Below are 23980 nucleotides of genomic sequence, written 5' to 3'. Positions count from 1 at the left end.
ATCACCAGCTGAAAACTTTTATTAATTTGCCATGTACCAGCTAACTTACTATACAGAAAAAAACAAATGAGGCTGCATATTAATAGAAACAGTTTCTAGCAGCTCATCTCTCAGTCATTACCAGTTGCAAGGTACTTTTCCCTGTCTTTCAGAGACTGCTTCTCTCCATACGGGGGAAAAAAAAGCCATTCTGATTTTATTGGGTTTTTTTCCAATTCTCAGAAGGAAAAAGGCCTTTTGCTGTGGCTAAAAACATAGAAATACTTCTAAACTTCACTAGAAAATTCTACAATAATTTTTCAGTAATGAAGGGCAGAAAGGCCCATGGATTTTCTTCTAAGAACACACAGTTAAGAAGAATTAAGAAAAACTTAACTTTGGACTGGATTAATTTATACTGTAATTGTTATCCAGAAATCATGTTAGAATGGACTTTTTTTCTTTTCTGACTTTTGAAAAGCAACTTAATTTCAAATTACTTAGAAACACCTCGGGAAAGTTCATTCAGAAAAATTTAACCACAGTGGAACTGCTATTACTTAAACTACTGGACCACCCAAGAGGACACCAATACTTCAATAACAACTAAGAGCTGGGAAACAGAACACCTGTGAACCTTACAGAGTAGCAAGAGCATAGAGGAAAAGGGAATTTCTCTTAAGTTCCAATACTCAGTCACAAGGTGGCTAAACAGTTACTTTTTAAAGCGGTTTTTAGCATTTATGTTCACTGTCCAGATTCATTTGATGTTGGCAAACACTCAGCACTTCTACCTATGCCAAGTAACAAAACAGGCATCAAGAAAGCGATGAGCACATTTAAGCAGACTGATACTGTGTAGCCTGTCCTGCATTATCAAGAACTGTCCTTCCCTGAAAGAGCATCCACAGAAGCAATCCAGTTATCTTGGAAACTATCATTTGTTCAGCTGCCTTAACATGGGACCACTTTCTCCTCTTTGTATAATTCTGTCTCATTCACTCACCTTCCAGTTGTATGACACAGGTGTCAGATGTTCTACAGCCAGTAATTGCCTTCACCATATAACCCTAATTCACCTTTAGGTCAGTCTCCAACCACAGATATTGTGAGAAAAACAATGTTATTCCTGTATTTCTTCAATTTTCAAGAACAGAAAACCTAATGACTCAGGTTTCTTATTAAAATCCTAATTTTCTCCCCCAGCCATTGCTAGTTTCCCCACCCTGTCAAACATCTTTCTCTTCTCCTTCTTCAGTATTATATCCGCAACAGTTCTTAGCACTGGATTCTTTTTCCCACTCATCCTTGTGGTGATGTTCTCCATATAGACATTTTCATGAGTTCCCCATCTCATCTTTCCAATTTGTTTTCTTGCTAGTAAGCCCAGCTCACTATTAATCATAACCTTTCACTCTATCAATGTGAGATTCTTACTTTGTGTGACATAAGTAACACTTTCTACAAAATCACAGCATGGTTGAGATTGGAAGGGACCTCTGAAGGTCATCTGGTCCAACCCCCTGCTCAAGCAGGGCCGCCTAGAGCCAGTTGCCCAGGACTGTGTCCAGACAGCTTTGGACTGCCTCCAAGGATGGAGATTCCACCACCTCCCTGGGCAGCCTGTGCCAGTGCTTGGTCACCCTCAGAGTGAAAAAGTGTTTCCTGATGTTCAGAGGGAGCCTCCTGCATTTCACTGTGTGCCCATCGTGTCTGGTTCTGTTACTAGGCACCACTGAAAAGAGCCCGACTCTGTCTTCTTGCACCCTCCCTTCAGGTGTTTGTTACACACTGATAAGATCCCCCTGAACCTTCTCTTCTCCAGACTGAACAGTCCCAGCTCTCTCAGCCTTTCCTCACAGGAGAGATGCTCCAGCCCCTTGACCACCCTCGTGGCCCTTTGCTGGATTGTCTCCAGTATGTCCATGTCTCTCTTGTACTGGGGAGCCCAGAACTGGACCCAGCTCTCCTGCTGTGGCCTTACCAGTGCTGAATAGAAGGGAAGGATCACCTCCCTCAACCTGCTGGCAACACTCCTCCTAACACAGCCCAGGATACTGTTGGCCTTCTTTGCACCACGGGTATATTGCTGGCTTATGTTCAACTTAGAATCTACCAGAACCCCAGGTCCTGTTCTGCAAAGCAGCTTTCCAGATGATCAACCCCCAGCATGTACTGGTGCCTAGGGTTGTTCCTCACCAGGTGCAGGACTTTGGTGCTTCCATTTGTTGAACTGCATGAGGTTCCTGGAAGCCCATTTCACCAGCCTGTTAAGGTCTCTCTAGAAGACAGCACACCCATCTGGTGTACCAGCCACTCCTCCCAGTTTTGTACCATCAGCAAACTTGCTGAGGGTACACTCTGTCCCATCATCCACACCATTAACAAAGACATTGAATAGGATTGGTCACAGTATTGACCCCTAGTACATTGCTAGTTACTGGCCTTCAATCAGACTTCATACCACTGATAACCCTGCTCTATGCCCAGTTGTTCAGCCAGTTTTCAATCTACTTCCCCGTCTGCTTCCCAGACAAAGGACTGCTTACCCTACTTTTGCTTACCCTACTTTTTACCCTACTTTTTGAAGCTTTAGCTTCTAAAAAAGTTATTAAGATACAGATGTAATCAAGTTCTCTTCTCAAAAACACAGATACTGAAACATGGAAAGCCAATTCTAAGATCTTTTATACCTGGAGAAAATCTAGTAACATTTTATGTTATAGATGATTTCCAGGTAGGAAAATTAAAAATCTGATTTAGGCATATGACTTTTGATTTTTACAGCTGAAATATTTTCAACATGCAAGACTTAAAGACTATACTTATGGAAAGAATTAATACACAAAAACTATGCAAGGCAATAAGCCCTAAAGAGCTGTGAAAACACAGTGTAAACAAAGTCAAACACTGTTTGGATAAAATTAATAGTCAATAAAAAACTTCTAATGGCACAGAAGTGTAAATACAGTAAACTCCAGTGTATATCTCTGTATGCTCAATCTCAATACACAGCATATTAACTTGTATAATAATGCAATTGGACAAGTCACAAAACAAGACATTTGCCTTATTTGGGGAGAGGGGAGAATGGAACTTGTGTAACCGTATTTCTTGATGGGTAATATAATCTGGTTTATTTTTAACTGGTACACTCAGATTCAGCAATTATGCACACAGAAATTTGCTTTAGGACAAATATCTGCATAATACTGCAAGTACTGAGATAGCTACAGTATTAAAAAAAGACCTTACCTGTTTTGAACACACCAAGGAAGCCATAACACATAGGTGTGGTGTCAAAAACAGTTTTAGTCTCATGATTAAAATCGCTAGGACACTGAATGCCAACAGCTGCAATGCATGGTATACAAGCTGGAAAAAAAAAAAACAAACAACAAAACAAAAAAAAACAACCACCACACAAAGCATATTTGCATACTTTTAATTTCTGTCTTAAATGTACAACTTCACTTTCAGTATAGCTTAAAACAATGAGCTTGTCTGAAAAAGACTCGAAGTCAAAGTGAAGATCATCTCATTTCAGACAGTGATAAGCACTTTGTATTCTTTTTTCTAAAGTGTGTGTAGTATGCTAAGGTATGGAACAGCAGGAAGGATAAACATTAATAATAAAACCAAAAGCAGCTGGAGAAATGGCTAGCTATGCAAAAGATCCTGAAACATAAGCAGGCAATACCTACGTGAAATTTCTTGTATAATCTAGAAGTGAGAAGACCTTGCTATTTAATACATAAAATACCTAAGTATGAAATGAAAGAAGCAAACGAAATCATCCTTGGCAGGCAGATTGCTTTAGCATTCTCAAAAAAGGTTAAAAAGCAGAGATGTCACTCACCACTCCTAACACTGAACCTATGTTACTTGTGGAAGTGCTGTGGTAAATCAGAGGCATTTTTGCAATCGGTGCTTTTATCTGATTATCGTATTTTGAATGGCATGAGATTTGTCTTATAGGACAAAACACAAATAAACTGCCATTAAAGTTTTGCACTGTACTTGCTGACTTCATTGCAAATAAAGAAGCCACATAAGAAAGCTGCCATTCAATTATATTTTTTGCATAATTTCATTAAAAGAATGATGTGTAGAATTATTTTCATTATGGCATATTTCAAATCAGAATTTTAACATTATCTGCCATGTGAAGCCCAAAGTAAGGGATCCAATCTCCTTCTCAGTCTATATAGGGAAAATAGAAGGTCCAGCAAAAATTTCAGTGTTTTTCTGTACTGTTACAGCAAAAGCCCAAGAGAATTCTCTCTTGCACTGCCACACCACCATTAGTTAGTATAATTTTTTTTTTTTTGCTCAACATTCCAGAGTTATTCCGGTGACATACTAGACCCAATTTAAGACAGGGGAATAAAAGATGCAAATACTTACCTTCAAATAAACCACATATCAGGATCAGACCATTGCAACCTGTATTTCAATATGAGTATTCACATTAACATATGAATGAAATTGTGCTGAAAAAGAATCTTACCTCACCATGGTTAAAACGTTCCTCTCTGAATTAAAAAAAAAAAACACAACAGAAAATCACATTATTTATGTACTACAGAAGCACTCATTTTACTTTGAAGTCATACATAGTGACTAGACAACTGAACTAATCCAGTAGCATGAGTCAGCACCTGCACAGATTTCCCCCCACCCTCTCTATAACAAGCTCTGAAATATATCGCAAATCAGTAACTATCCTCTTCAATCCCTGTATCTGTATTTGGAAATCTGAAAATTAATTTTAGCAGTTTAGGGAAGAAAGAATTTGCATTCGTTGTTTACAGAAGCAAAGCAAATAAGCATATAAATAACTATTGGTTTAGGAACAGAGCAGAAAAATAAATTATCAAATAAAATATTTGGGGGTGAGAGGGTTAAGATGTCTAAAACTAAGTTCAGCCGCTAAACTTAGTTTTAGATATCCTATAAAAATACCACACGAAGTACATCCAAGCCATTCAGTTACTGAACTATACATAATTTACCCTTTGAAAAGGACCAACATAGTGTAGATTTCTGAATTATTTAGCATATAGCAAATCAAAATCTTCCAGCAGAAAATTCAGTTTTACATTAAAAAAAGAAGACAATATTTACCTTTCATGTTGGCCTGCTTGAGACAAGACACACATAAGATATTTAATTGCCTGAAGAAAACAAGAGCCAATAAAAAGTATGAATAAACTTTCAACAGCATTTTCAACATTTGCTAAATTAAATTACACCTGCATAATCTCATTTTGAGATAATGCTAAGATGAAGACATGCGATGTTTTAGCTAAAAATTCTTTTTGAGGATGTTTAATTAGCCAGGCAGTTAGCAGTTATCCCATCTGTTCCTGTATAAACTGTAAGTTATTTTTACACAAATTATATATAATCAAATTTACAAAACCAGTTATAAACCTCAGTTATAGTACTCATCAGTTAAGTGACAGAAATTTTTTCGGTGCTTAACATCAAAGCAAGTTTTACCACTGACTTGGGCCTGGACCTTTGCAAAAATCTGTGTAAAGAAAATACAGAACCTTAAGTAAACATTTTTGAAAACCTGTATTTTATCTAACTGTATTGGATTTATGCCGCAAGGTTTTGGTAGCTGCAGGGGTGGCTTCTATGAGAAGAGACCAGGGGCTGCCCCCATGTCAGACAGAGCCAGTTCTAGCCAGCTCCAGAACAGATCTACCACTGGCCAAAGCCGAGTGCATCAGTGAGGCTGGTGGTGCCACTGTTGAGAATATGTTCAAGAAAAGGTAAAAGACACCGTGCAGCAGCTTTAAGAGACAGCAGTGAGAAAAATGCGAGAGAAACAACCCTGCAGACACCAGGTCAGTGAGGAAGGAGAGGAGGTGCTCCAAGCACCAGAGCAGAGATTCCCCTGCAGCTTGTGGAGAGGGCAGTGGTGATGATGTAGGTTTTCCCCTACAGCCCATGGAGGACCATGGTGGGGCAGATATCCACCCTTTAGCCTGTGGAAGACCCCTTGCCAGAGCAGGTGGACATGACCTGAAGGAAGCTGCAACCCATGGAAAGCCCACACAGCAGCAAGCTCCTGGCAGGAACTGCTGCTTTTGGAGAGGAGCCCACACAAGAGCAGGTTTTCTGGCAGGGGCTGTGACCCTGAAGGACTGTACCCCATGGAAAGGACCAGTGTTGGAACAATTCTTAAAGAACTGCAGCCTGTGGGAGGGACCCGCTGAACCTAGAAAGAAGGGGGTGGGGATGGGGGAAGGTGTTTTTAGTTTTATTTTTGTTTCTCACAATCCTACTCCATTTTTAATTGACAATAAATTAATCTTCCCCAATTCAAGTCTGTTTTGTTCATGACAGTAAATCGGCGAGTGATCTCCCTACCCTTATCTTGATCCATGAGAGTTTTCAACTCTCTTTTTCCCCTGGGGAATGACAGCACGGCTTGGCAGGCATCTGGCAGCCAGCCAAGGTTAATCCACCACACTAATTTCTTCCAATCTGAAAACAAATAGTGATCCCTACAAAAAATGTAAAAAGTAAAATCAAGGTAAAGGTGACTCACCAAATCAATCGCTTACCCTTTTGATGATTATCCCAAAAACCACCAGAACAACTGGTAATAGCAGCGTCTTTGTGTATCTTACTGGAGTCTGCCATGGAAATAAACTGAATTAATTGCTTTCTGCTCACATATAATTACTTCAACGATCATTTTAAAGAAAACTATATAGAGTTCTTCCTCGAGTAAAATGTAAACTTAAACATTCAACAAGAAAAAAGCTAGCTTAAAGAATCTCAAATTTAAACTCCAAACTCCACCCAGCAATCCCACTAGAGGTCATAATACTAGGATCATTAGTAACTTAGTCCCAGTTCTTTGGCAAGCCACCCAAGGACTGGAAGCAGATTGTATCTCATCTGAATTTGAGTACTGTGGATTGAGTAACCTATAAATGTTCTAAACACTGTATCTAAATAACAGCATCTAAATATCTAGATACTGGTAATACCTAACTATCTAAATACCTAGGTACTGATGAACTAAGAGAAGTCTAGATGCCATTAAGAAGCTTCAATGCTCTTCTGTAGTCTAAATCTATCACACAAGACCACTGCAGGTCTCAGTACATTTTCCATATACTCTAAAGCAGTTACAGACAGTCACTTAAGATTTTAAGTTTGCAGAACTGTAGCCTTTCATTTATCCCTGAGCAAGCACTTCTTCCATTCAAGCAAGCACATTTCTTAGATCCAAAGTCAATGTTTTGTGTTTAGTTAATTTAAAAGCAACAAAACCTGTTAAATTTGGCGTAAGTTTGTTAATGTCTCTAACTTCACAAGTAAACACTTGAACTTATGACAAGAGTAAGAGGTTATGGCTCTCAGATGTTTTCAGCTATAAATTAAGATAAAACAAAAAGTTCCCTCTTCTAATAATAATCTATTTTGATCAAATTACCTCTTTTTCCATGAAGTCAAACTCTGCAGCACAGGTATACATTAATGTATCAAAATCCTTATAGCCAATAAATTTAGATTTTAATATATTTCCTATGTGAGCCTGGTAGGATATAGAGAAAAAAGCTGTAATAAGCAAAAACTGTCCCGTTTCCACAACATGCATATGAGAAATATTTTTAATTAGAACAGAAGTCTATACCATTTACAATATTGTTATAAGAGCACCAAAAATCTATTTCCGGTATATTAAATGGCATCTTTGAGTGTAACACAGACTGGACTGTGTTAAATAAAAAGCAGAAAGCAGCAGAAAAAGGGTGCTACCATTGCAACTGGGCTCAACAAGAGTAGCTTTGCGTACTTGTATTTTAAGATATGAGCTTCCCATCTTTTGCCCCTTGATGCACATATGCAGATAGGTTTTTAAACAGTAGAATCAGACAGTAAAGGGGCTGAAGTGAAGCGAAGAGTTCTAGTTACAATAAGGATTTCAAAATTGTCTTAGAAATTCACTTCAGAGGAACACAAACTAAGATACTGAGTAAATAGGGAAAAGATGTAGGTAGAAGATACCCATAATAAACAAAGATCTATAAATCCATATTTAAAAACAAACACAGAGCATTTACTAACTTAATAGTAAAAGCATTTGTCTTTTCACAAGCTTCAGTAATAATGCCTCAAAGTGATAATACATAACGAATGAGAAAGCAAACATGCAATCCCTCTCACATTTCTGCAAAACAAATCTTGGAATTTCAGGAAAGTATATCAATAAGATGCCAAAATCAAAATATTACAAATTTTAAAAATTTCAAAAGACAGGGACCAGATACTCAGACAAGAGAACTTACATCATCAGCTATCCCAAAAACTAAAGAAGTTAGGTATTTCAAGGTGACTGTCCCAAATAACCAGGCACATCCTTCAATTACCTTAAAAAAAATATATTCAGAATGAAATAAACGTGTCTCAACAAAACTTTAAAGCTTTTTAAAAAAGAAAATGTTACTTATTAAATTTAGCTACTAGCTACAAACTCTATGTTATCACCAATAAGTACAGTAATTTCTAACCAATTACACTTCCCAAATTTCAGTACGCTGGGGTGTTTTGAGGTTGTTTATTTTTCTATTACAGCTGAAATAATTTTGTGCAACTATTTTATATTATGGCTGTACCACTGCACACAATGTTGCGGCAGAGGAGGTACCAAAGTTAACTTTAAACAGGGGCAGCCTAACTGTTTTGCATACACCAGTGCGCAGTGGTTGTTTCTCTCCATATTATCAGATTGTGCTACTCTGATAATTCAAATATTTGAAGGAATCTGGTGATTTATAGTACATTCTCAAGATAATCTCAAGTTACAACTTGAAGGAAATACAAAGAAAGTATGTACAATTACTACTTTTAGTTATATATCATGTTTATCCCTGTACCAGAAAGATTAAATTCTTGGCAATCTACCTAATTCTTTATAAAACCAGATCAATTGAATAGGACAACCTGGCTCAGTATCTTGTATCTGGGACCAGCAGCAGATGCTTTCAGACAGAATATAACAACAAAATACAAACTGATCTTTACCCTAATGTAACCAGTGTTTTTATGTGACGATGGGTTGCATTCAATCATCCCATTTAATGGCTGCAAATGAACCTGAATACCTAGGAGGTTCTTAATCCTTATCTGAATGCCTCCATTTTTTTTTTTCTTCCACAGCATCTTCTCTCTTATAAGCTTATTGCTGTTAGCATAAGAGGCACTAAATAAACTATAATTACATGCTACTTCTGTTCGCTGGCTTTATCATGTTTACCTTGATTTTACAAGATGTAGAATTCTAACCTATTTTAAAATATCTCAGCTATTGAGCAATTCTACATTAATAATTATCTTCATACTCTCTCTACTTAAATTTGATGGTAGTACATTCTGGGGGAAGGCGTACTATTTTTTTTTAAAGTAAGACATGTTGACTAAGACTGCATGCAATATTTAGGACGCTAAGTATGAGTTTACAAAATAAAAAAATATTTTCTGTTTTCTGCTTTCTCTCCAGTTCCACCTCCATGACTTCCATCATGTATTCTCCTTTTTGATGCCTGCTCAGTAATGAATTGATGTATTCAGAGAACTTCTCATAAGAACACCCAGATTTCTCCGCTGAGTGGCAAGGACTTATTTAGGATCAATTATTTTACATACATACTTACAGGGGGTGGTGGTAGTCTTCTTTTGAAAATTTGCCATTTAATCGCACCCTTTGTTTCTTACCTTATTCCATGGAGCTTATTTTCTTTTATAGTTCCAATTAGGTATCTTCCACAAAAGGTTTATGAAATTCAAGTGCATTACATTCACCCACATACCCTTACCTACATCCTTCAAAGGAGCCAAGTGTATTTGCAAGATGTGACTTCCTTTCACAGAGGCTGTATCAGATCTATCTGTTTATAGTGCAAGTACATATAGCCTTAACAACTTCATCACTGTTGAAGTTTTCATTCTTTTACAAAAGCTAGACTTATTGGTCTGCAGTTCCACAAATGCCTTGAATCTCCTTTTTAAAAACTGACATGAGATTTGTCTACACTCCCATTTCTCTTGGTACCACAGCTAAGCACACTGGCAGGTTAACATGCACTGCAGTTTGTTATAAATATATTTAATTCCTTTATATTCTAATTTCTTTGTAATAACTGCATGAATTCCATCCAGTTTTGTTAACAGGCTACCCTTTATTTAACAAGAACGCCTGTCTTAAGCCAGGCATAGTCTCAGTAGGGTCCCATTTCAGGTGTTTTTAGAAGAGAATGTTACATCATAAGCAGCAAGTTGCTTCTCATGTTTTCTACAGTGTTATATTTTATTTGGCATAGCTTTTAGGGTGTCCTCCATGTTTGGACATGGCTTCTACTGCCCTCAAACCCTACCCCCATACCTTACAGTCTTTTACTCCGACTTGCTTCTTTTCTTTTACTTATTTATGTAATCGTAAGTTGCTTGCTGCTGTTATAAGAAATATCCTTTAAAAAGTTATCTAGGACACATTTTAGTAAATATCTAATGCAGTATCTTAATCTCCATTTCTGCAAGCACTGTTAGCCTTTTACTTGCCTTTTCTAAATTGTCCTTTATTTTAAAGGGATATTCATAGAGATCTTAGGTTTTGTAAACATGTTTAAGTTGGTAATTTAAAATTAAACGTTTTGCCATTTGAAGACTATTTCAGTTTTCTGATATAAATGTAGGTTTATGTCCCTTTTCTTCCTTCAGTAATTTAAGATTAATTTCTGGGAATATGGACAATTTACTTAAAGAAAATAGTTCAGCTATATTTCTTGATTTTCAACTATTACAAACTAAACCAGAAGTTACTTCTGTATTTCATTAAAACAAAAAAGTCATAGCTCTTTTCTGAAATTCAAAATATATGAAATTCCTTACCCACAGATAGACCTCTCTTCTGCTGCCTTTCAAGACTTTTGGACTCAATTCAAGAATTCCCTAAAAATAAAATGAATGTACATTTTCTAGTAACATATAGCAACAACAAGATATTCCAGTACCCTGGACGAGTTTTTTTGTCGTTGTTTTGATAAGCACCTGTTCTACAACAGAGCTATTTATTAAAAACCCCTCCATAATTAATACAACCTGAAGTGTGAATGAATGTATAAGATTGTGATTTCACCCTGCACTGGCAAAACATGCCAATATAAAAACTCCTGTTGCAGTTTTTATACAATTAATGGAAGACAGTTCTAAGCTTCTTTAAATCAAAGCCAATGGAAAACTGAATTATGTCCGCTTCCATGAGTGACAAGACACACCTGAAGCAATAAATAAGTTACTGGCAACATAATACAAACAAGTTTCAAAAAAAACCAAAAGAATATGGGGGGTGGGAGGACCTACTGGTATTTTTCTGTTTCACATTATGTTGCTCATTTTATGACAAAAGGAAGGCTCACTTTAAGCTAATCTGATGAACAAAGTAATTAGGAAAAACTGAGAATGAGTTTAAAAGCTTTCCGAAACCCAGTCCACATGTGACACTAAGACTGAGGCCACCCAAATAATGGACAAACAATAAATATTTTTACCAAAGCAGAAAATAGGCAAGAAATTCAATGTACTTGTATGTACTATATAATTACAAAAGCTGCTACAAGAAACTCAAGCGGGTGTCTAACAAGCGAACTATACTACAGCAAATACCAGTGGCCAAGGCAGCTTATTTTAACGTGAGAGATTACCTCTGTTTTACTGATGGAAAAAACAAAAGAACAAAAAAAATAAAAATCACTGAGCTCACTTTATGCTTCTAGGAGTGGCAAAGAGAATCAGAAAGAGATGATTTGTAGTGTGCTAAACTAGATCTGTTCACACAATCTTATCTCCTATTTCCTATGTACAGAATTCCCTGAAAAGAAACTGTATGAAACTGAAAGAGGTTTGGAGGTTGTTTTTCCTATTTAAGGAAAAATTAAGATAGTGAATGAAGAGATGATGAGTCTTCAGTGAATAATTTCACTAACATGGCCGTATGACTCAGCAGTTTCAAATAGTCTAGAACCATTGTTACATACGTTTAGTCACTCTCCATTTGCAGTTTCACAATCAATAAAGAAGCATTTAAAACAAGCTTCTCCTTGCTCTTGTTCTTGTTTTACAATTACTCTGGTCAAAAATGCCTATGTGATAAATCTGATATTTTTATAAAAAGAAGAGAGCTATAAAACAAGAGAATTGAGCCAGCTTAACTGAGGTTCTCTTATGAAGAGGTCTTGGTGTAAAAACATGATTTTTTAAATTAGTATTTACCCATTCTCCAAACGTCTTTAAGGTCTAATTCTGTTTGTCACATGAAAGATTTTTCAACTACCTGGTAATCCAGCAGTTTCACATTTTACATCAATACATACATAACAGTACAGCACTACAGTCGTAGCAGGTCATATGATTTTTTTTCTTAAAGAACTTACCCAGATAACTACTAAAGATGCAGCATAATATGATGTCAATAACATTGAATTACCAAACATCAGAATAAAACACACCACAAGAGATACCTGAAAGAAGAAAATAAAGATAATTAAATTTAAAAGAGAACAGGAAAGAATTCCCCAAGTATAGAAATTACCTTGTATCAACAGTTTTAAGTTTAAAGACACCTACTTCATAGCAAGTGCAAGCTTGATACTCAGCTTACACAATTGTTCTGAAAACACTGATTATAAGGACTTAATGGCAACAGGTATCCAAGTGTAGATTATGTTAATTTATATTTTAGAAGCACTTATAGACAAAAAGACTCGATCATAGGACTAACTCATCTTACGTGATACACCAGACACATTTTTGAAGTTACTCCTAACATTCGGGTTTTTTTTCAAATATTGCATTATTTCTCCAACCTTTTGTTAACTTTCAGAATCCTGGACAAACATAAAAATGCTGAATAAAATGTTTGTTATCTTCTTTCTTCCACACCAAGAAGCATATATTTAAAATACAATCATCAACAAAGTCAAGGAAGCAGGACTCTGACTGTTTGATCATACGCATTTAACTATGAGGTTGAAAGTCAAGGCTGAAATACAACCTTTATCTGCCATCCTGATCTCCTACTGTGTTTTCTTTTTAATAGAAAGCAAGCTGAATTACATTTTCTAACTTGGAGAGCAAAAATCAATGATCAGTCTCTGCTGCCTTCTCTACACAGGAATAAGTAAAAATAACATAGTTATTTGTAAAATATGCAGACTTTTGTACTCCCCCTCAAAGAGTTAGACTTTCATACTCCATAGAAAAGTGCGGGGGGAGCAGAAATTGAAAACACCACAAAACAAAGACTGGCAGTTTACCCAGCCTCATTAAGCTTTCTCTGTAATATGATTGTTTATCGATCTGAAAATGGGCTTTTTATGACACTGTGCACCAAAATTATGATATAGCTGTTGACATAAGCCAAAAGGCTTAAGTATTTCATTCTGCTTCTGTAAAAAAAATTACCGACCCAAGATGTTGTTTGCAAATTTTCCTGGTGAATCTGACTGGGAACAAGTATTTGGTGTCCTGGGTTTATATCAGAAGTGAGTTGCATGGAACTTACTACTGCCCTTAATTTATCATTTACAGTATTTCAAAATATATTTGAAAACACATGAAATACAATTTAGCTCAAAGCTTCTTTCCTGTGGCAAACATTCTCTTTTTGCCCACTGAGTTTGCATAGGCCAATTTTAGCAAAACTATATTTTTTAAGACAACCATATTTCTTAAAAAATTTGTTTAAATCTTCCTGTCTATTTAAAACTGTAATCTTGCTTTAAAGATCAAAACTCCCAGTAGCAAAACTTGATCATTATCTTAACTTCAAAAATAAAAATCAGATATATTATGCAGAAACTTACATGCCTTTTATTTATCATCTCTTTCCTTTGTTGACTTTCCTAACCATTTTTGAAAAAAATAGCTTTTCCTCAGACTAACAGTTTATTTTCTTTGTCCTCCTTTCTAACTATCTCCCCAAATAGTTCAACCACAATATCTTTGCATAGTCAAGACTACAGTAGTCTTCAAAACCCAATTGTATTTGGGGTTCTTCTCCTTCAGTGATAAAGACTTACTAACATCTAACTCTTTTGTTTCTACTAACCCATGGCATGAGATGAATGCTGCCTTTTCATCTTGTTATTGCTCATGCTCTATTACTTGGTATGTTTTCTAGTCTGTTGTTAGAGACAATATTTTCATGTCCATGGAATGAGTAGAGACAGAAAGGAGAGGCAGATATTTCTACAAATCTCTTAGGTTGACAATTTTTCTGGAGTTCAAAAATTCCTGTGCGCCAGAGGGATCCTAGTTTCTGGCACTGTGATATAAATATACATAAGATCAAATATTCAAATCCAGGCCGCTCCATCCCTTATTATCGCATGTTTTCAACCATCTTGCAACTAAAGAAAACACCTCAGATAAATGGCCTCTTTTGATGCTCTGACCTGTTTGAGGGGATTTAAGTTTTTTTTTTTAAAAAAAAAAAGTATTACCATATGAGCAGAGAGTATCTTCTGTAATTTGCAGGAGTCAATATAACCCATAATACACACAGCAAATAATGAAGCTATCTAGAATCAAAAGCGAAAGATAAGTTAAAACAATTTGCAGTGGTATACTCTTTCTAGCAGAACACACATTCATACAAAAAGGGATTATTCACACAATCATAAACTAACTTCTATTGCTACTTTTTTGCCAAGTAAATACTTAGGCATTTCATAATGGTTCCCTTAACAAAAAAACCTATTGTGGTGCTCTGAATAACAATTATCAAACATATTCAAATATCTAAGAAATAAGTATTCAGCTTTAAAAAAATGCAAGTCATCAAAACACAGCACTGACATCTTTCACTCGTAGATTTTGTAAGACAAAACAAACCCAAGAAATCATTCATTAACATTATTTAACCTTAACTTTTCAGCAAAATATGGGAATATCCATAATTTGCTGCTGAGGAAAATGCAATTCATTGATTAGGCAGCTTGCTAAAAGTCACATGGGAAATTAATGAAATTATGAATTGAACCTGTAATTTCAAATTTCAGGCCCAGCATCTTAAACAGGTTATAGCGATGAGTTTCTCACAATATTTTACAGAATTTAATGGCTTCCTCTTTTGCAGTTAGAAAATGTGCATACCACAGCATATATTGATCGTTCAAAACTGTCAACTGAAACTAAGCAACATCTGCTTCAAGTAGGACAGACAAATGAAAAGGTATGGAGACATACATGGATTTCAAAGAACAGGCTACGGTTCAATCAATTTAAATGCTAAGAAAGTATGTTGTATGACATTATCCCATTGCTCACATTAGCATTTACTGTATTCCAACACTAGTTAAAGTTACCTCAGCTGTCCGAACTCTCAGACAGCAAGACTATGCCACTACTCACAGACTCATCAAAATTAAATAGGAAATCATGCAAAATCATGCCAGATATTACATGCCATGCAAACACTGCTCCATTAAAAAATTTGCAATAGCCTAAAGAGATGCAAGGTCAATGCTTTTTTATTTTTGTGCTTCAATATACAAAGTTTTTTCTTGTTCTGCACTTGTTCTAATCTACCGATCTTAGGCTGGAGGCTGCTTTTAAGAGAAAAGTATATTTTTTGATCCTGGAAACAGAAGACTCACTGATGTAAATGATCAACTTTTAAATTTAAGACTAGAAAAATATTGATGGGATAAATGGTGTGAATCTTTCCTAAGACAGAAATCTGGCTAAAAGGAAAGCATTGGTATAGTTGTGAATTCAATAGCTGTCTATACAAAGTAGTCAATTTGCCTAGATAAGACAAAGAGGCTGGAGCTGAATATGGTCTTACCTGTGTTAGAAGAACAAACTGAGCAAACTGCCAGGGAAGCATGAAAAAGATATTAGAAACACACAGTGCAATCAAGCTTCCTGTATTAATATTCGGAATCCTTGGGAAAAAGAGACAGAATAGGCATCAGTAAGTAAAATTACACCGATGTTTGCATATTATTGACAATTACAATAAAGAATGCAATAAAACAAAGTTACCGTGGAAGTTCACTAGCAATATTGATCAACTACAAATAAGACTGCTCAAGTAAACTTAACATCCGTTTTCCATCAGCTTCCAAAAACAACGGTTCTGATGTTTAATGTTTCTTAACTATTTGATGAACCACTCATTACCAAACAAGTCTTCTCCTGGCAGCATATAATATATCACACCACCCTACGTCACCTGCAGTGGTCCACCTTCTTGTAACAACTCTACAGTCAGGTCACTCCCATTTCCATTTCAGCTGGGATCACAACTATTCTCAGAACAGTTTGCATCTGAAAGGGATTTCAATCCTCTCTCTCACATTTCTTCCATATTTACTTTATGCAACTTTCTGCTAGCAATCCTGAGTGAGGTTTCAGGGCAGGAGACAACAACAAATACATGAAACTCATCTTTAACCGAAAACAGCCCATTTTCTATGACCTGCTATAGGAGTTATTTATTTAATCCTGTGTTAATTTCGAGTTCACTTCAGAAACGTGTCACATTGCCATTTCACTAAGTGGCCTCCAACAGATGAAGACCACATAAGTATTCTGCTGTAAAACCCAAACCCACCAGATTACAGAGATCTCACCAAATTCTGTAAATTTTTCTTCAGCTTCTTTTACAAATCCTGAAGATTAACTTCTACTGGAAGTCATGCTGAGCATGAGTCTAATGTATTAGGTAATACATTATACAAATGTGATACAATGATACAAATAAAGGAGGATTTAAGTTCTGGTCTTTGTTTCAAAGACAGTTGCTATGTTTCATCGGAATACTGCTATACATAAAACAGAGCTGCTCTTGAAACAGGAATTATAACTGAGAAACAGTTAAATTTTTTTATCCCCTTTTTGGAACCTCGCTCTGAAATGCTTAGATTACATACCTACTTCTCTTTGGTAAGCAAGCCCAAGTACTATTTTATGTATAAGATTTGAAGAACAGGAGTGAATCTATCTTATCAAGAAGTGTCATTATTATGGGTACAGAATATATGTGCTCTGACCACCCTAACTTAAAGACTAATTCCTCATTTTTCATTTGACCTCACAATTTAGCATTAAAATGAACAGGTGTCTTTCTAATAGAAAATCTAGTAAGGACTCTGTAAACCATTCCCCCAAACATTTTTCTAGACAGCATGTATCTTTTCCTCACCTGAAAACTACAAGTCAGTGACGAGCATGAAATATTTTTGGTTTAATCATCAATAACTACAAATCAGTATGACCTAATAAAGGAAAATCTGGGGTTACAGGTACAAAGCTCAGCTAATCATACACTGCAAATTTGATGCAATGGAGTTGATGGAAAAGCCCTCAAGTATTAACAATCATGCTTATTTTTCAAAACAGAGGCAAGACAGTAACACAATCATGTTGCAAGCAGCAACAAACCACTGAAAAGCAGGGCTCAGTGAACTAGTGAACTCAAGAGCATCCCTGCAGTAATGTAATTAGATTGCTCTAAATCATTGAACTAGTTAGACTGGTTAATTAGTCACAGAAAACTGCAAGAACATACTAGCTTATGGGTGCCTATAGCATCCTCTGCTGTATAGCATAGGCTTATTCTAAGTGCAACCAACATACCACTCTCCAACAGGGACAAAACCAATTGATGGAGTATCAGCTTGTTTCTCATGGGAAGGAAGTGACATCAACCAAAAATTCTGATTTTTTTAGTTTAGATACGTATTTGCCAGAGTAATTCTGATTTTTATTTTAATCGTGTCTTCAAGTTGCAAAGTTTTTCCTTTTAATAAGTGATTGATATGACTGCAGCTCTACTGGTGCAGCGTCTGCAATGTAACAGCCACAGGAAAGTTCTTATGTTAATGATATCATTGCTACAGCACACAGAGGTACTTAAATAAATAAATGCATTGAAATAAATGTCCTGTGACATTCAATTATTTAAATCATTTTAAAGAGCCATGTATAAATTGAGAGGTACCTGAGAATATAGGTCAAAAGCAACATCTGAAGCACAAGGAATGGGTATGAGAAACTTTCACGAAGAGGTGGAGTCCACATGACGCGAGTGCACTAAAAATAAGAACTGGGTTAGATGATAACATTTGCGTCTACATTTCCATAAAACAATGCATTTGTATTTGAAAATTAATGACTACAGATACTTTAATAAAGCAAAAACCAAGGTACATGAGATTTTACTCACAAACTTCAAAAAAATAACAAGCCAGGAATCAGAAGAGAGGAGGAAAAAGGGAGTGGCCTCCAGACTTGAGGTTTATGATGAATTGTTTAATTAAAATAGATTGCTGCTTTTTCAAAATTAAATGTGGCAGCTAGAGAGCATCCAAGCAAAAAAGGCAGGAGAGCAGCTGCTTGTCCCTGCTTATGCTGAAATTAACAACTCATTCAGGTAACTAAAACCATTCTCAAATTCAGGAAGTGACTTGCTACACTGAGATAGAGAAAGTGTGTGGGGAGAGGATTTGATGGAAAAAATAACACACTCTTCATTATGCTACAGTTCTCTAAGTCATAAACATTTCACATTTCTACTAGCACAGAAAGTATAAAATCCAAAGCTGCCCTCCAAAACAGGCCAGTAAAACTGAACATATGAAATTAGGCTCCTACAGAGCTTATTCTAACTTATATACTTCATTCTTGAACCCTAACAAAGCAAAGCACAATACAATGAAGTCACCTGAATAGCTTTTTCAGTAATTTTCAGTTCATGGCAAATGGCTCAGCTAGAACTGTCATCTCCAATGTTTATGTTCAGCTTTTTATAAATTGCTTGCAGATGACATTAACCAACAAAAAAAAATAATTACAACTTTACAGGACAACCTTGATATACAAACAAATGGGCTCAAAATGGCTATCAATAGTTTGCACTAAATATCAGTAGCAGGTTCCTCACAACTACAGGACAAAAACTTAGTTCATCTTAACATGGACCATAATGAATATATGAAAGCTTATAGGATGTTGATGCCAGGATGTTCCCTCTCTGCTTCCTATAATCTTAAAACCATTTTTTAAAATACTGTTTTACTAAAGAAGTCACTAGAATCAACATTATACAATTCCTTGCCTATTATCTCGCTATTTCACAAATATGTTAAATTAATAGTGTAAAATAAATGTGAAGTACAGAAGCCCAACATGTTAATCAAACACAGTCCTTGCTGTTTAAAAGCACTCTGTAAAAGTTGCACCCAGTTTACCATTCAAATAAACCCTTCATAAATATATATTCTAATGTGTTGCCTTCAGCTGAATGCACAGATGTGATTAGTTAAAATTATTTTTATTACCAATAAATAAAATTATTATTCTAAAGCAGTGTAGTGTTTCTGATTATTTTTCAAGACTACAGCAACATTTCATTTACTAAATCTTTTGATACTGGAGGAGATAGATAAAGACAGGAAAGAAATGATGAGAATATACAACCATAAAAAGGCAGCATTACCTTTAAAGTGGATTTACTGATGTAGCTCATGCTATTTTTCCATATTTGGAATGTAATACTAAACTCAATCATCTGTGGATGATTTATCAAGGCTCTAAACTAACTTTGCTGCAGGTATAAATACATCAGATCTGTCTAAGCTTGAAATCATTTAAACACACTAGCACAAGCACAGCACAAATGAAAACATACTGCCTTAGGATGCCAGCCCAAAGCCAGAAGGCTGATCACTTTTACACAGCATTAAATCTGATATACCAAGACTTGCAGATCAGCCTTACTCATGCAACTCAGTCCTGTCCTTCCAGAAGAGGAAATCAAATTTTTAGCAATTCATCTAGCTCCTCTGTACACACTGCTGAACCACATGCAAGACAATTTCCACAGAATCGAAGGCATATTGAAGAGATAAAGAAAATAGTTTTATACACATATGTGCACATGCACACCCCTTGCATGTGATTCAACAGTACACAGTGACACTAGACCACCTACATACAAGTAGTTGCATATATTACCATAATTCTATGTACACAACAATATCATACAACTCTGAGTTATTGCATTAGGTACAGTACAAGCGCAAAGAGCCAGCTGAGACCTAACACTGCACCTCTGCAAGTAAGTCCCATTGCTCTCCAGAAATCTATACAGCTGAGCCTGAATCAGGGTCACCCTACTTAAGCTCCACCTAAGCCCAGACTACATCTGTGTAGAGCTATGCAAGCCTAATTTCAGGCAATTCTCTAAAAGACACACATTACTGGTGTTTTTCCCCCAAGTCAAGTCACCCATAGAGAGAGGGGAGCTCTCCTACAGAGTCTCCTAGGGATAGGAGACCCACCTGTGTCATACTGAAATGCTTCTTTTCATTATTGCTACCACCACCTTTGAAGTTTTCAACTTGTTCCTTTCTGAAGTTACACTGTATCACCTTCACAGACTTGGCAAACAGTGCGTTCTCTACCAGTATTTCCTAGCAAAGGATGAAACATTCACTTCACGATGCCATTACGAAGAATGGAAACCCACAAAACTCTTTGTATTTACATCTTAGACCACCAAAAAAAGTTTAGAAACTTTGTAGCATTTACCTGGTCTGGACCAGGCAGTTAACATCCACAGGTGAAAATTCTTCACAGATGATATTTAGAGAAAAACATGTCAAATGAAACTTGAAAATAAAATAGCTATTTCATCACACAGATTTTTGTTTTATAAGAAAAGTGTCAATGCTCACTAAGAATAGAAGCATCTTTGATTCTGTTATGTGCAACTACATAGTCTTACTACTCAGAGTTTTCTATCAAGTTCAGCACAGTAAAATAAGAAAACAAAACACAACTTTAATCCTTAAAGTCATAAGGTAGCTTGTTTCCATCTAGAAAATCTTTACAGTACAGCTGCATTTTAAGTAAAATAAAACAAATATTTATATAAATTTATATGCATAAAATGAACGTTAAAAAACAAACACTGCCCAAGGGTATCTGAATAAAATACATGAGTTTTCTTCCAAAATATGAAACAATGGCATGAACAGCATTAGCTGGGAACACAGGGAGATGTTTTAAGTGACAGTTTTGTTTTGGTTTTGGTTTTTTTTCCTGTAATGCAGCTTACTAAAGAAGTTTAGTATTAGAATTCTCTATATACATACACAGTTTCTAAAATATGTGTATCCTGGCTACAACGTATCAGTACTTACATAGGTTTCTTTGCCGTGTGTGTGTGTTTACTCATGAATTTCTGGTAAAATACATAGCAATTTAAAGAAAATCTCCATTTCTGAAGCTTGTCCATATGGTACATGTAGCCTAGTTATGCCAGGAATGGGCACAAAACCAGAATATTTTGATGTTTTGAAACTTGAAGTCCTAAGATTTCAATCTCAGGACCACTTCACAATATATGTCCTTTCTGAATTTTTTTTTTTTAGCATCTAAGGTGACGCATTGGACTGTGCTATACATTTTTGAGTCATAGCCTATTATGCTTTCAATTATATCTTATTCCCTTTAAATTTAATATATAAGCAACATCACTATCTTTAATGAAATGAGAATTTGCTTAAACTTAAGAAAAAAGAAATGGAGGAGGGAGGTTGGAGGGGGAACACCTACCTCTCCATGGTTGAAAAAGAAACACATCACCGTAACAAGGCCTCCTAGACGGCTCCCACTGTGAAAAGAAGCGGAAAAACAGGTACAACAGAATCACTTAATGGTCAATGCCGCTTAAAAAATATGAAACAGCACTAATGTACGGCTAAATTTACTGAGGGGGGGGAAATTATTTCAAGCATCAAGGGAGAGCAATCTCCAGTGTACACACAATATTAAAATACAAGGTATTCAGATAATGTCTATTTCAGAGCAGACCACTCTTCATATACCAGCTCCTTTCTGCAAAACACCAATTTTAATGTAAATAACTTGAAAACAGTTATTCCACTCCTCACAAACTTTAGTTTAGATCATTATGTCTGGTGCTTCATCTGCTGTACCCAGAGCTTGGTCTTGAAAATTGCCAAACTTTTTTTTTTTAAACACCAGGTAATATAAATGGTGTATTTCTTCCCTAAGATGTTGAGCAGAAAACTTAAGGATTTGCATGCTCAATCATCCAACAGGGAATCATCCAACAGGGAATTTTGGTCTAAATCTAAGACTATGTTATCACTAACATCACTATGATGTTATCACTAACATCACTAATATACAAGCCAAACACAAACAGTGAGGTCTGGGTACAAAATCTGAGGGTGAAAGATACCAACTGAGTGCTAAAACGACCTCCAGGAATTGTGCATTCTTGCACATAAAACTCAACGTTTCATTCCACAAATTCTAAAAGCATCAACGCTGAAACCCATAACGACTAAAAGTATGTGCCTAATATTAAAAAATGTTAGCCTTAGAAACAAAGCAAACAAAATTTGCAAAAAAAAAAACAACACACCAAATCCACCCACCCAAAGCCAGAAACAAAATTCAACACTTATGCTAAAGGTTAATGTGACAAAACCTTAAAGTCTAGAATACAAAGATCTCAATTATATTATGAATGCTTTAGAGTTATCAGCCTCTATAAGGGATCACTATTTTACCACATGAGAAAATACTGGTAAATCTGTAGCACAGCACAGGGAAACACACCTTGTCAGTATCTTTGAGAAAAGGAAGTGAACACAGCCTATTTCACAGAGAGTTGTGTATAGTGTTGAGTTACACTGGTTATCTTCTAACAGTGCACTGCTATCATGTAAGAGACACGTAGTTAAGCCTTTCTATGCCACTTTCCACTGAAATTCCCATACCGTACTGCAATTCGTGAAGTATATGCCCTTCAGTTGTAACCTACTTCTCCCATGTTTAATACAGAATAATCTAAATTCAATAAATAATTAGTAATTTTGAAAGAACTGCAGATGACCTGAACGGTTATACTTTGTCTGGTAGAGTCAGCTCAGGAATAATGAAAGAACCAGTCTTTTGACTCCCTGGGTACAACAATGTGAAGCTTAAAGTCATCTGGGGAAATGCTGCAATTCATTGCTGATTAACATGCAAGAAACAAAATACTGAAAAAGTACTGTCAGAAGGAGATACGGGAAATTTACTGGTAGCTCCTCAAGATGCGGTATTTGACAATCAGCTTAAGTATTCTGTCCCTTGACTACAAGAATAGAGAGGCAGGGAGGTTGGGGGAGGCAGAATCTTACAATTGCATAAAGTGCTTATCATCCAAATGCCATTCCAGTGTCCATAAAAAAAAACCCTAAAAACTGGCATGAGTTCTCACCATATTGCTTCAGTTATCTTAACAGAGAATGCTCCAGAGCTTGAGACTAACTTGCATCATATAAGATTCCCAAATGCATTTGCATAACCAGAGACCTCACTCAGAGTGCTAGGGCAGGGACATACTATGCCTGGCAATCTTCTAACCTTGTGGGGAAATTTGTTAAGGGAGCTAAACAGCAAAAACTAGTCCTGCAACAAAAAACTACAAAAGCAACTAGCTTTCTGCTAGTTTAACTCTTTGAACAAGCTCATGATAGAGCACAGAGAGCACAGATGTACACATGCTAGCTTGGAAAATAATGGTCTTCCACTATCCTGCCACCTTCCATCACTAATCAAAGTTGCAAAAAGACTAAAAGCAAATAAAGGCTGAAATAAAAAGATTACACATTCTATGAACATATAAGGAGACAAAAAAAACCTGGAAAAGACAATGGTGTAATCTTGAGATGACTACTGCTAACAAATTCAGGAATGAAAAGACAGAAAATATTAGAGGACTGCTTCCCACCGTCAAATGAGTCAGGCTATGAAAAAGCTTTTCAAAATGCATAGCAGAAACAAATCAGCTTTATGAAGGAGACTTATGCCAATTCATAGGATTACCTACTTCAGTGTAGTAGAATAGCATCAATCCAGATTCAGCTCTTATTTTTCACACCTT

General features: G+C 36.0%; 1 protein-coding gene across 1 annotated transcript in view; it reads right to left on the bottom strand.

Annotated features, from left to right (window-relative positions):
- DPY19L1 (dpy-19 like C-mannosyltransferase 1) overlaps positions 1-23980 on the bottom strand; it is a 49263-nt gene that overhangs the window by 8561 nt on the left and 16722 nt on the right. Inside the window, exons 8-19 of the mRNA XM_075083600.1 lie at positions 21634-21691; positions 18014-18105; positions 15854-15953; positions 14508-14585; positions 12438-12524; positions 10897-10956; positions 8298-8378; positions 7442-7543; positions 6561-6632; positions 5107-5156; positions 4490-4514; positions 3235-3354 (exon numbers count right to left, since the gene is read on the bottom strand). Coding sequence (XP_074939701.1) covers positions 3235-3354; positions 4490-4514; positions 5107-5156; positions 6561-6632; positions 7442-7543; positions 8298-8378; positions 10897-10956; positions 12438-12524; positions 14508-14585; positions 15854-15953; positions 18014-18105; positions 21634-21691 — 925 coding nt within the window. The remainder of the gene's footprint in view (positions 1-3234; positions 3355-4489; positions 4515-5106; positions 5157-6560; positions 6633-7441; positions 7544-8297; positions 8379-10896; positions 10957-12437; positions 12525-14507; positions 14586-15853; positions 15954-18013; positions 18106-21633; positions 21692-23980) is intronic.

Source organism: Phalacrocorax aristotelis, chromosome 2, assembly GCF_949628215.1.
Source record: "Phalacrocorax aristotelis chromosome 2, bGulAri2.1, whole genome shotgun sequence".
Lineage (NCBI taxonomy): Eukaryota > Metazoa > Chordata > Aves > Suliformes > Phalacrocoracidae > Phalacrocorax > Phalacrocorax aristotelis.
This window is presented reverse-complemented; position numbering and strand designations above follow the sequence as displayed.